We start from the raw sequence: 15,995 nt of genomic DNA on the forward strand, positions 1-15,995 counted from the left end.
GATTCTTTCTCAAAACTTGTGTCCAACTAGGTCGATGGCTACTCGGGGTGGGATTGGAGGTACAATTACGACTCGAGCAATGTGGAATCTCGTGGATAAACTCTTCGCCAATGTTGTGGTAGATTATATGATGAACATGATTGCTTCCGAATTCAATCGAAGGAATGGTTCCACGTGCAATGTGAATCAATTGAAGAAGCGTTTCAGCTCACTGAAGGGAATATACAAATCTGTTACATGGCTTCTTGCTTTGAGTGGATTTGGATGGGATGAGAGTAGCAAGCTAGTCGTGGCCGAGCCTCCTGTATGGGACAATCATTTGCAGGTAATGTTACAATAGGTTGTTTAGAGCTTTGCTAAGCGCACACGCATGTGCAATAAAGCTTGTTTACATGCTATACATGTGCCATGCTGGCATATATGCGACAGATCTGATCCATCCACCAGGTTGGTCCGATCGACTTTGTTCATGTTTTCCTGAAAAGTCTAGTCCAATCAGCATGTGGATCTGATGTAGAGGGGGTTGCGGATAGTTTCATGGCCAGGATAGGCCAGAAAATGCTTGATCGGAGGTGGAAGTGATCCGGACTGTCAGGACCTTAAAACAGGCATATCTCGTAAATCGGAGAAAGTTATCCGATGTGCCATATATGATTTTGGGGTAGGATGAGCTACTTTAGGCACCTAACCCCGCTATGTCGGGTTGCACATGCCGAATATGTGAAGTATCATTAGATCCAATGTGGAATTCCCATTTTATTTCCATTTTTACTATTTATAGTAAGTTTTAGTTTGATTATAACTCTTCATCTGTTGGGTATTAGGAGTTGTATCCAACACAAAGTGTTTAGAATAATTAGGAGAATAGCATGGTGAAGCCAAAGAGGACACTTACTATATATTTTTGGCTGAAAATGGTGATGTCTATTAGGAATCACAACCGTCTATAAATAGTAAGTCTATTATTTATAGTAAGTCACGATTTATAGGAATTTTAGTTGTAGTTTAATTCCGAAACTCCTACCAAGGTTTAGTATCCCTATCTAAAGGGGTGTAAGCTTGTTTATTTCAATCACCAATTAAAATTTGAATTTTTAGAATTTATTTCTATTTTCTTATTTTCCCTCGTAGATTCGAGGTATCACTGTGAGGAGTCCTAAAAAGCTCCGTGGATTCGGAGTAGTTATCCCCTTAAGCAAAGACGCTGATCAATCTCATCATTTTCGTCCCTGCGTCAGGATCCCAACACTCCAAACCGGTGGATTGGTTAGAAAAGTTCAGCCAAGTTTTTGGGATATTTACGTTTTTTTTTACAAACTGTGGCCCACCTGATCAGTGGATCAACCCAATTCCTGGGCTACGGCATCAATATAGTTGTGCTGTTCTGATGGGATGGATTGGATCTCAGACCTGCCATGTTAGCACATGCTTGGTGTGTACATGAGTTTTACTGCACACGTGCATGGGCTTAGCAAAGGTCATGTTGTATATGCTTATTTACAGACTATTTTGGTTATCTCATCATCTATATAACGAACAGAGTCATCCGAGCGCAGCACAATTCCGGGCAGCAGCCTTCCCTGCATTTGAGCTGATGTCTATCATATGTGGCGAATCAGGGGAAATAGGAAGCTTTGCCAAATCCCAAAGATCTATTTCTATGAATTTGGATACAGGATCCACATCATCATCCCCAGCGTTGTCTCAGCCATCACCTGAAGTGTTCGGGCTATACCCCGAGGAGGTGGAGATGTCTCCCAATATTCCAACTTAGGCGACAGTTTCGTCTCCCAAGTTGAAGAGGTTGTTAGAACACCATAGTCGGATAGGAAACGTTCTTTAAGATAATTTCATTCTGTTCGCAACAAAAGAGGCCGAGCTTGGCATGTAAGGAGTGATATCTCGGATTCACTATGTGAGGTGGACACTGGAACTGAGCTCATGAAAGAGCAAATTAAGAACATCTCAGCCTCCTGCCGCCAGTGCTTACTCCATTGCTAACTGTGTGATGGAGTTAATGAAGATGGAACCTCTAAATCCTCTTTCTCAGGTCATCGCCAGTAGTCACTTTGAAAACGCCAATCTGAGAGAGATGTTTATGGTTTGGGGCAAAAAAGAACGTGTTGCATGGCTAGAAATGATAACAAAGGAATATTAGTTTTTTCTTTTAGTTGTTTGAGATGGATTCTTCTTTTTGTTTTTGTAAGGGCATGGTTATGACTATATATAAAATAGATAAGCATGTGGTTGTGATTGGATTGCGTTGGCTATTATAATTGGACATGCATTTTGAATGGATTTTAACAACAATCTCAGGTGGTTCTCGAGGATGAATTTATATTGCCTCCAGGAAATCGTCAAGATCCCAAAATCCTGAGGCTTTGAGGTTAGTATACCATACATTAATATTGAATTAATTTTAAAAGTGTACATGAGCTATTGCTGATATACATTCTTAGGGCCCGTTTGGTTTTCCAAAAACCATGGTATTTTTGGTTGTAAAGAAGTAATAGTTACTGTTTTACTTGTATTTATAGTGATTGGGGACCGACAAGACCATGGATATTATTATCTAGACCATCATCCCATGTTTAAGATCGTCCAATCATGGGTATTGTAACCCAGACCATCTAGATCATTGATATTATGATCCATAACATTCAAACCATTAAACAATGTTCTAAAGTATCCAAACCATCAATGTTAAGACTATTAATACTAAGATCCAAACCATCCACACATGAATATTACGATCAAGACCATCCAACCATCAATACTGTGATCTAGACAAAAGAAATAGTGGACATTATGATCTATAGCATTCAATCCATCCATACATCACCCATACCATTGATACTATGATCTAAACCATCTAGCATTCAAACCATCCATTCATCATCCATACCATTGATACTATGATCTAAACCATCTAGACCATCAGTACTATGCTCTATAGTATTCAAACCATCAATATTATAATCCCTACCATCCAAGTCATCGATTGTATGATTCAAACTACCCATAATATGATGCAGAGCAATCTGGACCATCCAAACCATCGATCTTATGATCCAAGCAATCCAGACCATCAATATCATGATGCAAACCATCCAGACCATCAATATTATGATTTAGCCCTTCCATGCTATTGATACTTTCACCCAAACCATCCAAAGCTGTTAATGGTACCCGGACGTACGGGTAACCAGCGAACCTAACCCAATTAAAATCGGCCCGCATAATGATTAGGGTTGTAAGTGAGTTAGACATGGGTAAGATATTGCAATATTCGATATATATCCGTATCTAGTATCCGACTTTTTAGTAAAAATAATAAAATCCATAATCTTATAGTAAATTAGATATCCGACTATTTGTCGGGTAATCGGATATTTGATGCCAGGACCTACAGTGAACATCGTCTGAGACAAAAATCAGCCTCGGTCCACTCATCCGAGGTGCACATGGTTCGATTTGGTCTGGTTTTGGGGTGAAATCAGAATCGAACCGTTCCTAACTGTTCCAGGAAAACTAGAATCGGAAGTGGACCATTTACACCCTAGATCTGAATTAGAACTAGATCGTAAAAAAACCGGTTCGGTTCTACGGTTATGGGCTTTTTATAATCCAGCCCGATTGCATGGTTTGTTTTTACAATCCAGCCCAAGATTATCTGCTGAAAATTTTCACAGTGATTTTGCTATCAATGTCTATTCATGTTGTGATCCAAGTCTAATTTTTTATGTTTAAAAAATTAATTATATATTGACTAAAAGATTCAGTTTGAAAGTTCGATTCCACGGTCTAGTTCACGGTCCAGTCTAATTCTACATGACCCCAAACCAAAAGCCAAACTGAACTAACCAGTGCACTTTAGAACCGGATCAAACCTTGTGGTTGGATCGATTTTAGTCTAGTTTATGTTGTCAGATGTCTTAAATCGAAAATTACCATGCATGACTAGTCGTGAGATTGCTACGATCGGTCGTGGGAGTTACACGACCAGTCATAGCCTGCTCAACTCAAAGTCCAGCACTTAGGTCTTTTAATGTCCGGGATGCTCGACTGGTCGAGGGGATGTCACGACCGGTCGAGGGGGTCCCTCGACCAGTCGTGGCCATCCTTCGACCAGTCGTGGTTATGCAAATTCGTTTCCGAATTTGATGCGGACTGCGGATTCTGTGTCGCCTTTCGCAAGGGTGCGAAAAGGGAAGTTGCCTAAATTATAAATAGGTGTCCCTAGGGCTTTTCTAATTAAAATGAGAAATAATTCTAAAGCTTTCTAAAGGGGTTCTAGGGAATTCAAAGGGTGTAGTAAGGGTGAGATTCGAGGTTATTCGAATCGGGTAAGTCATCTCTCTTGTAAGTTTCTTTTCATTGTGGATTTCTGTCGCTTTGTGCCGTGGTTTTTTCCCGCAAGGGTTTTCCACGTTGAAACTTAGTGTTCTTCTGTGATTGCTTGTTACTATTGAATTGCTATCCTAGATCTAGATCTGTGTGATTCCGCAGCACAAATCCTCAACAGTTTACCGGTTCCGTGTGCACCCCTACACTCATCAGCTTGGCCAACGGCTGCAGCAGCATATAACGGGCGGAAGAATGATATGTGATGATGGGGTGCAAGGAAAGATCTTATGAAATAAATGTACGGCTGTGAAAAACTTGACTAGGTTTTATAACATATCCACTTGTTTCTAACCGGATCCGCCTGATGAGTGGACCAGATTAGTTTTGGCAAAAAACATCTACATGGTTGGACTCGCCTGATGGATGGATTAGATTTGGCACTCGTCTGCCACGGTGGCATATGTGGCAGCATGTATTTGAGCTTCCTTATACACTCGCTAAGGCTTACCAAACCTCTCATTGTTGAGAGATAAATTTCGATACTCTAGTAGAGTGTGATGGTTAATACGCCGGCCTTAGAAATGATTTAGAAATTGCACACGTGGCATATAAGTAGCAAAATTAAACTGTCCAAATGATGGTTCCATTATGGATATATGATGAACAAAAGTATTAAGCTTACTAGTGGAAGTTCACCACCTATGGGTACTCAACCCTGACCGGCCGGGTGTTGAATCTCTTGAGAGTCAACCACCTGAGCAAGAGTAACGACCCGATTATCTCACTAGTTTAGTTATGGCTTATCTGATCATCTCACTAGCTTAGTTATGGCTTATCTGATCATCAACTAAGAAAATTATTTTTACCGTTGGCTTCTTTGAGATGGTAAGTATGATTTGTTAAATACCGCCGTTGGTTATTTTTACATTTTTTACTGCCAGTGCCTACCAATCATCCCACATGGATTGAGTCCGGCTATGGTGTTGGATGCACTTCATCCAACATCATTATCACACATGAATTGAGTGGGGTAGCCTGTTTGATGCATTTCATCCAACATCAATAAAAACATGTCATTTGTGCATGCTTGGAACCATGGTAAGATTTTTTTTTTTCCTAAAAAACACTCTTGGAAATGATGATGATACCTTCAAGCTACAAAATAATAATAAAATAAATAAATAAAAATTATTGTCTTCCATTTAAGCAAATTTCCCAATGCCGGGTTGGTGGGTTGACATGACAAAGTTCAATGGACCACACCATGATGTATTTGTTATATCTTCACTGTACATTCATTTTTGTGAGATTATTTTAGATCATGAGCCTAAAAATAAGGTAGATCTAAACTTTAATCAGACCACACCATAGAGATTAGTAGTGATTGAACACCTACCCCTGAAAACTTCTTGGGGACCATAGAAGTTTTGGTTCAAGTTGATAAAAGACATACCTCATTGTGTGGCCCCAAAAAGTTTTAACGGTGGTCGTTCAATCACTATTGTTTCCTATGGTGTGGTCCATCAGAGATTTGAATCTATCTTATTTTTTGGCTCATGCACTAAAATGATATGGAAAAATAGATGCACAGCATGGATAAAACCCATACATCATGGTGGGTCAGTGTGCCATCTGCGTCCCTTTCAATACCCATAAAAGTCTAGGTCTGCAGAGCACTGAGCACATGACCGTTTGGTCTCTCTGTCGCACGTATCAGAGGAAATAAATGGCGGGGCGATTTTTCATTGATGTGGACGGATGGATTCTTATGGATGGGATGCACCGCAGTGCACCACCCAATATTAAGGGAGTGGATTAGGTGGGTAAAAATGAAACGGATCCAAATTTCAGGTGGACCATACCATAGGAAAGAGTGGTGATTGACCATTAAAAACTTCCTGTGGGCCGCAAAAGTTTTGGATCTAGCAGATATTTGTTTTTTCATTTCATCTAGGTATCAACGAGTTGGATGGAAAATAAACATTGCAGAAACATTACATTGAGCCCCTACAAAGTTTTTAATGGTGTGGCGATCAATCACCACCGTTTCCAATGGTATAGTCCACTTGAGATATGGATCCGTTTCATTTTTGGGCTCATGCCCTAAATTGATTTGGCAAAGCAGATGGAGGGTGTGGATGAGTGAGGCTGGGGCTGCACCTAGTCCTCTCCCTCATTGAGATGTCCCACCTGCTGGGACAACACAAGATAATCCAATCGATATGATCTTTGGATGGTGCCCAATCTAAAATGAGGCCCATCGTTTGAATGGCTTGGATCATCTAATTAGTGTCACATCTCTATTTGGGTAGCCTTATTGTTCGAAGCATTATTGTTTTGTTTCAAGGGTTCATGCTCCCACCACCGCAAAAAGGTCAGATGTGGAACACCATCCAAGCTGTAAGTGTGACTAATGTCTATGGCTAAAGAAACCATTACAATTAGCTGTTACCCGGGTAGCACATTAGTGGGTGTGGGCCCCACTTTGATGTAAGTGGTGTATATCCATGTTGTCCATCCGTTTTTTCAACTCATTTTTAAACTCATTTTATTGGACGGTTTTAGATGGAAAATACCCAATCGTGTTATTTCAAGTAAGTGTTCATAAATCATAGAGGTGTACATGAGTCAAACCTAGTTAACCCCAGCTCGAACTCGGCTCAGCTCGGCCCAACCCGTGGACGGCATGGATATGATACATACTTCGTGGTGGGGTCCATCTGGATGGGCCACATGGCCTCATCATTACTATAAAAAAATGAGAGAGAGAGAGAGAGAGAGAGAGAGAGAGAGAGAGAGACGGTGTAGTGGAGGGACCCACCAATATGGGCCCCTCTTTGTTTACAACATATACATCAAAATGGGTCCCATCACAAGTGGGCCTTCAAATGAAAATCAACGGTGGATATCCTACAATCACCCACCAATTGCATTCCTTGATCCCTTGGTTTCCTTAGCTCATTGGCTTTGATTTTGATGGAGGATGATGAAGTATGGATGGCTAGGATGGGAGATTGGGTCGTAGGGAGTGGGCCACACTTGGAGCACCCTCTTAGAAAGCTTGGACGGTCACCTCCCTTGGTTGCTTGGGAGTGAAGAGAGAAATGCGAGATGAGAGGGTGTTGTAAGAGAGATGGGATGGGAGGGATGGAGGGTATGGGCTTGGTTGAATTTTAGATGAGAGAGGGATGGGTGGAGAGAGAGAGAGAGAGAGAGAGAGAGAGAGAGAGAGTTGACTTTGGGTAAGGCTTGTGTAGTTGACTTGTGATTGATTGATTGATGTGAGGAAAAGAAAAATACAACATTAAATTTTATGAGTTTTTCACGTGTCTTACAATTGTTTGCCACATGGGATAAGGTAACCCTGAAACTTTACTAAAATATGTTGTAGCTCATACTATTTATTAACCATAATTCATGAACATGGTGTGTCGTTTGTTAATTACCATAATTTATGAACCCAGTTGAAATAGAGAAATGCATGCAAAGAAAGAAAGGAATAAAGAAAAAAGGGGGGAAAAAAAGTCAATGAGATCCTTTTACATTAAAAATAAAAATCAAATCATGACTGACAAAAGAGTAGATGAGACACTTTTGCATTAATAAATGAAATCACGATTGACCTGTTGGTGCTTGTTGCTTGACCCATTAAGATTTAAGTGATTCAAAAGTGTGGGACAGACAAACATTGTGGACCATTCTTAGTTTTTTCTACCTATCCATTACTTTTAGATAGCTTTAACCTACTTTAGCATCTAAATCAAGTGGCAACATGATGAATGGCATGTAGAAAGGCAACAATCCCCATATTGAAATTGAAATAGATTAGTGCTAAGATTTTTGAGAGCATTTGGAAATTAAAGTGCATTAGACCTCACATCTAATTTAAATTATATATATACACTGTTGGGGAAAGATACAACAAGTCCGAAGACCCGATTATGGAATGGACCAACTCTACTGACACAGCCCGAAGACCCGAGGTAACAGGTCCGACCGAGGCAAGACTGTAAAGCCTAAATGAGAGACTTAGCTCGGATTGTAGGAAATGAACCCCGACCAAGACTCAAAAAGTCAAGAGCCATAGGCAAAATATATAAGATGCATAAAGTTGACTCGGCTAACGAGCCAACAACGTCTAAAGGGGATCAACTAAGGTCCCAAGGCTAGAAGTCGCCTGATACCAGAAAACCGACTCATATTAAGTTAGTTGTAGCGTCGGTTATCGGAATAAGGAGTATCGGTTATGAGCCGACTCTGTTTCATCCGATAGAAGATAAAAAGCCCTGTCCTTGTAGCCAGCCGAGACTCATCTATTACTGGAGTCAATCAAGGCCGAGCTGAGCAAGGAAGAGACGGTGTAAGCATGAATGCCGTCCCGAAAATCTTGTGAAAGGATTTCCGACCCCGAAAATCTCGGGATCGGGAAGCATCCGTAAGCAGATTACAATCAAATTAAATCTACTAAGATTAAGGAGAGAATCCCTGCACAGAGGGACCTCTCACTCTTATAAAAGAAGGACGTCTCTAAAATCAAAGGTACACAGAAAACCTTTCCATACGGTCCAGTCACTGACTTTAGCATCGGAGGGTCCCCAGCTCTAGCCAGGGTCTCCCTTGTTTCATCCTTGTGCAGGCAGTAGATCAGATGGAAGGTTTACCAGTTTTTTGCATCAACATACACTATGAGGTGGGTTTGGCGCTTAAGTATTCCTTTTTAAGAGAATTAATTTGTGTTTGTAAGATAGAGATGGGAAGTGAGACACTTGATGCCACCCATCTTGAATGGTCACTACCATTAATGATATCCGTTCATGTAGTCAGTTGATCTTCAGCGTTTGAAAATAGGACAAAGTTCATCACATTGATCATCTAAAAGCATAAGCCAAGCTTCCACATTACATGATGGATATAAGGAGAAGTGGGTTCCACTGTATTGTGCACCATACATGCCTCCACATGATCATATATATATATATATATATATATATATATATATATATATATATGTGTGTGTGTGTGTGGAATTTATGAATTATAGATCGATGGACCCGACTGTGTATATGCCTCCCCCTCCCATCTGATTAGTCAGCTTATCAGGTGGGCCATTTTGATCGAAACAAATAGATGGCAAAAGATCATATATGCATGCATGCATTTGTTCTAGCAAGAGCACTCTCCCCGCACTCAACACACAGTTGAAGAAAAAAAAAAAAAAAAAAAACAACTGCACCATCAATTAATTAGTTTAAATATTAAATGGGACCCACCTACTTACAATACCTTGCCACATGGGATACGGTAATTCTGAAACTTTGTAAGTCTACTTTATAACTAATACTGTTTGCTAACTATAATTCATGAACCCAGTGATACAAGAATAGATGAGGGCAGTCATTGGCTAAGAAAAAAGAAAAAAGAAAAAAAAATGCCTATGGGACCCGTTGCTTGAATATATTGGTATAACGTGCTTGACGGGCTGAAAGTTGTTGCTTGCATGACTTGAAATATTTAGTGTGGATTATTCTAAATTTCTCCTCACCATTCAATACTATCATACAGCTGTAACCAACCATCTTCGGTAACTTTTCTACAGCTATAACCAGCCATCTTTGGAAATCTGGAGTCAATGCTAAATTAAGCAACAGTATTCAGAATTATTATTTTTTTAATAACCTAATTTTCAATGCATTGTTGAGTTGTTTTACTGAGACTTCAGACAGCATCTGGAAATTAAAGTGCGTTTGCCCTGCATCCAATGGCCACAGTCAAAGTCACGCATATGCGTTGTGACGCATGTTTGCTTACGAAGTGCTCTTGGATTAATGGTTTAATTTTGTAAGATAGAGATGAAAAGTGGACCACTTGATATCACAAATGATACTTGTTGATATAATCAGAAAATCAACATTTAGAAATAGGGGTCCAAGACTCTGTTAGGTGGGCCACATGTTATTAGCGATTTAGATATGAACATTTGATTATTCAGATTGAGCAATTCAGTGAGTCTCATTACAGTTGTGACCATTGTAAATAAGTTTGGGGCGGAACACTTAAACGATCGTCCTTATACATGATTATTAAGCCGGATATAGAAACCTATAGTCTGAAGACCCTAGTGGAGAGAAATGTAATGGGTAAGCTTCTTTAGCCCTCTTTCTTATATGTACATGTATAGGTAATAAAGAAAAAAAAAGAAAGTGGATGAGATCCTTTTACATTAAAAATAAAAATAAAATCACGACGGACAAAAGAGTAGATGGGACCCTTTTGCATTAATAAATGAAATCATGATTGACCTCTTGACCCATTAAGATTTAAGTGATTCGAAAGTGTGGGACAGACAAACATTGTGGACCATTCTTAGGTTTTTTTTCTACCCGTCCATTACTTTTAGATCGCTTTAACCTACTTTAGCATCTAAATCGAGAGGCAACATGATGAATGGCGTATAGAAAAGCAATAGTGCCCATATTGAAATAGATTAGTGCTAAGATTTTTGAGAGCATTTGGAAATTAAAGTGCATTGAACCTCACATCTAATTAAAATTATGCATATACACTATGAGGTGTGTTTGGCACATAAGTTCTTCTTTTTAAGAGAATTAATTTGTGTTTGTAAGATAGAGATGGGAAGTGAGATACTTGATGCCACCCATCTTGAATGGTCACTACCAATGATATCCTTTCATGTAGTCAGTTGATCTTCAGCATTTGAAAATAGGACAAAGTTCATCCCATTCATCTAAAAGCATAAGCCGAGCTTCCACATTATATGATGGATATAAGGAGAAGTGGGTCCAACTGTGTTGTGCACCCTGCATGCCTCCGCATGATCATATATATGTGAAATTTATGAATTATAGATTGATGGACCCGAATGTGTATATGCCTCCTCCTCCCCCTCCCCCACCAAAAAAAAAAAAAAAAAAAAAACAAAGAAAAAAAAAATCTGATTAGTGAACTTATCAGTTGGGCCATTTTGAACGAAACAAATAGATGGCAAAAGATCATATATGCATGCATTTGTTCCAGCAAGTGCACTCTCTCCGCACTCAACACACAGTTGAAGGGAAAAAAAAAAGGAAGCACGGAGCCACTCTCTTGGCCATCTTCAGGGTCCTTATTAATCATTCACATCTTTGTACGTACATGTCTGGGCCCGATCTGTGAGAGAAGGGCGTAGACAAAGTGGTGACTGCCTGATGAGTGGCTCTCATCTTTGTTAGGCTGATCAGAGCTGCTCATCCTATAATTATGATAGCATGGATGCATTGTCTAAAAGGATCAGGGCCATCTGAATTTCAGAATCCAGGATGATTGCTTGTGATGAGTGCAGCTTCATTGAATCCCTGACTATGGGGCCCACCTTGTGTATGTACCTTACATTCATGCTGTCCATCTGTTTTTACACCTCATTTTAGGGCATGAGGAAAAAATTTGCAGCAGATATATCTAGCTGGAAAACACCACAAGAAAACAGTGGTGATTGACCGTCAAAAACTTCTTGTGGGCCATAAAAGTATTAGATCAAGCTTATGTTTGTGTGATCTCCTCATCCAGTTCTTGGTGACCCTATCAACAGTTTGGATGGCAAATAAAAATTACAGTAGCCACAAATAAGTTTTTAATGGTGGATATTCAATCACTCCTGTTTCCTGTGTTGTTGTCCACCTAAGACTATTGTCAAATTAATTTTTGGGATCAACTCTTAAAATGAGCTGTTAAAACGGATGGACTGCGTGGATGTAGATAACATACGTCAAGTTGGGCCCACAGTCAAGATTTATGATCGCCACCGAAGTACCCCAGAAGGATTGCGTGTAGCTGATGACCTAGTTCTGTGGGTCTCACCATGATGTATGTGTTATATCCAGACCGTCCATCCATTTTAGGAGACCATTTTAGAGTATGGCTCCAAAAATAAGGCAGATCACCACAATACAGAAAGCAGTGTAGGTTGAACGTCTGCCATTAAAAACTTCTAAGGGGACATCCAGTTTTTCCTTCTTTCAGGTCTATGTGGCTTCATGAACAGGTTGGATAGCAAATAAATGTCATTGTGGGCTCAATAAAGTTTCAACGGTGGAGTTTCCTAACTCTTTTTATGGTGTGCTCCACGGATCTACCTCATTTTTTTGACACATTCCCTTCAAATGCTACCATAAAATGGACAGACAGCATAGATAACATATATCACTATAGTCTGCAGAAATTAATAACGTCAACGCAACATCGAGCACGATGGTGTGTTGCACAACACGTAATCCGCATCCACGCTTACTCGTGCAGGGACGGACATGGACCTAGCAGCGGCTCTGTGGGGCCACATTAACGTGTGCGTTTTTATCCACGCGGTCGATCCACTTTAATGAATAATAAGGAATCAGCCAGAAAGGATGCAGGTTTAAAGGCACTAGTGGGAATCCGTGTCAACTTTCTCCGCACCTTTATTTCATCCCATTCCAACCTTTATTTCATCCTATTAGACTCAAAGGCACAAGTGGGCAATCCGCGTTACTTTCTCCGCACCTTCATTTCATCCTATTTCCACCTTTATTTCATCCCATTAGACTCAAAGGCACTAGTGGCAGTCCGGATCTACTTTCTCTGCACCTTTATTACATCCTGTTGGACCTTTTTGTGTAGATTCAACATCCTTCATGAGAGGTTAGGTAACGCTCCTCGTGATGCTTAGAATCCACTTATCTTTTCATAGTATTTTAAGACTTACCCAAGAATTAAGTAGGTCCAATACTAAAGAGGGATTAGCCATGGGAAAAAGTGATTAGAGACATGATTACAATGGAAATCTCCTTGGCCTCCACTGTGATGTTTACGTAGCTCCAGACCTTTGATAAAGTAAATCGGATAGCCTACTTACTAAGTAAGCTTTTACCGTACTAAGTAAACTCTGTTGGGCCCATCCTGAATGTATGTGTTTTATCCATGCCGTCCATCCATTTTTACTGATCATTTTAGGGGTTGAGCCCAAAATCGAAGCATATCCAAAACTCAAGTGGACCATAACACATGAAAAAGTGGGAATAATGATTTCCACTTTTGAAACTTTTATAAGGCCTACAGTGATGTTTATTTGCCATCCAACCTATTCATAAGATCACAAAAACAGGGATGAAGGGAAAACACAAATATCAGCTTAATCCAAAATTTTTGGTGCCGGAGACTTATTCAATAGTAGAAGATCATTTCTCACTGGTTCATATGGTATTGTCTACTTAAGCATTGGATATGCTTCATTTTTGGGCTCAAGCCTTAAAATTATCTGCTAATATGGGTGGACAGAGTGGATAAAATATGTAAATCATGATGGTCCCCACAGAGTTTACTCAGTACACTTGGTATATTGAGTTACTCATACGCAGTTGGCTACCCTCCTAAGGAGATCCTACCGGGATGAAATGAAAACACAAAAAAACACTATCCAGATTCAAAACCTCTGGCCCAACTAATGCTTCAACGGTGAACATTCAATCCTCACTGTTACCCATCTTGCAACCCACATGAGTTTTGGATCTACCTTGATTATTTGGCCAATGTTCAAAATTGATCTAGAAAAATAATAGATGAGATGGATTTCTCACAAACATCACAGTGTGCTACACCTATCTTCTCATCTCAGGTATTTCAAAACTTTTGCTGGCAATCCGTGCGGCTCCTTATTCCCATGTTGATTCCCAGCCAAAGCCTTTCCCAGGAGCTTACTGCCATGTGAAACTAGGTGAGGATAACCGAGAGTCCATCTGTTTTTTAGGACATGATCCAAAAATTGATGTAAATCCAAAATTCATCTGCACCGCATGATGGAGGATTGGACGTCTATGAGGCTACAAGTTTTGGACAATTTTAATTGTTTGTGTTTTTAGTTCATCCAAGTAGGAATGACCTTATGAAAGACATGGATGGCATATATATAAACATTAGAGTGACCCTGGGGAGGTTTCAACTGTAGGAATTTACCTACCCTCATTTTCTTGTCATGCAGCTCATTTGAGTTTTGGATTTGTATTTTTCAAGGTCCATATCATAAGATGATCATCTGGAAAAACAGATGGACACGATGGATTTACCACAAACATCACCGTGAGCCCTACCTAACTCCCTGGCACACGTAGTTCTTGCAAAAACTTTCCGTCGGCTCCACTTTTTTCTATCCTTTCCATAGTTTTCTTGTTTCTCTTGCTACGTGAATGCATCGTGCCAAACGAAAGTAGTCTTTTTAAGAAAAAGGCTTGTATATGGAGAAAAATCAGGTTCGCGTTGGGTGTGTAACACACATAGGATGATCGTGGACAGCTGGTCAGTATCTTTTGACCATCTATTTCTTCTCTCCATGTGTTACTCACCTGTTGTGAAGCACAACATGCTTTTTGAGTGAAGTGATTTTCATTGCGGTGTCTCCTATAGGAATCTGGATTCTCTGTCTGCCACAAACAAGAGTATCCGGCATTGTAATTGTGAATGGGCCATGTCATTAGTGATGATGTGGCCCAATCACAATGCAGGTAACAAGAAATCCCTATTCAAGACAAACAAAGGATTCAGACTCCTGTTGATGATGAGTCAACGAGTCTTTCACACAGGTGCTATATAAAAATGTGTGAGATGTAGATTCGCCCAAGTCATAATCCATTTTCTTTCACATGAAATCCAAATCAACCTTTCACTTCACTATGCATAGCCTGTATCAAACGTTTAATTAGGAAAACTATGCAATAGAGGCTGTGTAGCCTACAATAATAATTGTGTGACATCAACTTTATACATCTATTATGTTGATTAATATTGAGACGTCAACTGAAATGCTAAGCAGATTTGGAACTCAAGTGAGTTACAATAAAGAGAATAATGAAGATGGGTCACCACTTTCCTTTCTTTCTTCTCTTTGTGCGTATCATGCACCTAGGCGTAGCCCTTACTTTTCTCTTCGCCTCTCTTCTTTCTTCTCTCATCTAAATTTCTCTTCCTTTTCTTTCTCTATCTCCTCTTTATTCTATATGCATGGCATGTGCCAAATCATTGCATATTTAAAATTTATAATATTACTATTAAAATTGACAAGATTGGATTAATCCAATTTAATTAGGTTTATGGTGGTGGACCTAGACTAAAGCTAGCTACACTAACTTTTTAATTGTGTCTAAAATGGCAAGCCTTGTAACGACCTTGAATTTTTGAGACATACAAAACCAGGCTAATTAAGATTAAAATTTTATATTTTTAATTAATAACAAAACTAAACAATTAGCACAATGGTAGAAGTATTCTCAATGGCAAGATAAGTTAGAGGATTGATTCTTTGCAAGATAGGGTTAATGACAATGGACCTTATTTCAGAAATATCGTAGATGACAATTGTAAATCTCAATAATTCGAATCCAAGCAATCCATTGATTTTCCAAACTTAATTTCTTTAATTTCACAAAAGCTTTACACATCTTTTATCCTTAGTTATCATGTTCTAATTAGGCTCTTAAGGTTAAAGAATGATCAACAAGGTTTATCTATAAGATTAAGGATCATTTAGAGGTTTAAGGAGTTATTTTGGGTCATGAGTTAGGATCACCAAGGCACCGTATTTACCTACTTTCTGCACCTTGATGCTCACATCCTCTTGTGTCTTTGGT

At 39.5% G+C, this 15,995-nt stretch overlaps 1 protein-coding gene across 2 annotated transcripts; it reads left to right on the top strand.

Moving 5' to 3' along the window:
* Positions 1-2,261, top strand: LOC131256475 (uncharacterized). Of its 2 annotated transcripts, none has more exons than XM_058257356.1 (2): positions 1-325; positions 1,541-2,261. In XM_058257356.1, the coding sequence occupies exons 1-2, from the start codon at positions 35-37 to the stop codon at positions 1,772-1,774; spliced, it is 525 nt and encodes a 174-aa protein (XP_058113339.1). In that variant the 5' UTR covers positions 1-34; the 3' UTR covers positions 1,775-2,261. The 2 variants fall into 2 exon arrangements, with proteins under 2 accessions (XP_058113339.1, XP_058113340.1); XM_058257357.1 differs by lacking the exon at positions 1,541-2,261 and adding an exon at positions 1,132-1,409.
* Positions 2,262-15,995: the final 13,734 nt, after the last annotated feature.

The sequence above is a fragment of the Magnolia sinica genome, chromosome 9 (assembly GCF_029962835.1).
Source record: "Magnolia sinica isolate HGM2019 chromosome 9, MsV1, whole genome shotgun sequence".
Lineage (NCBI taxonomy): Eukaryota > Viridiplantae > Streptophyta > Magnoliopsida > Magnoliales > Magnoliaceae > Magnolia > Magnolia sinica.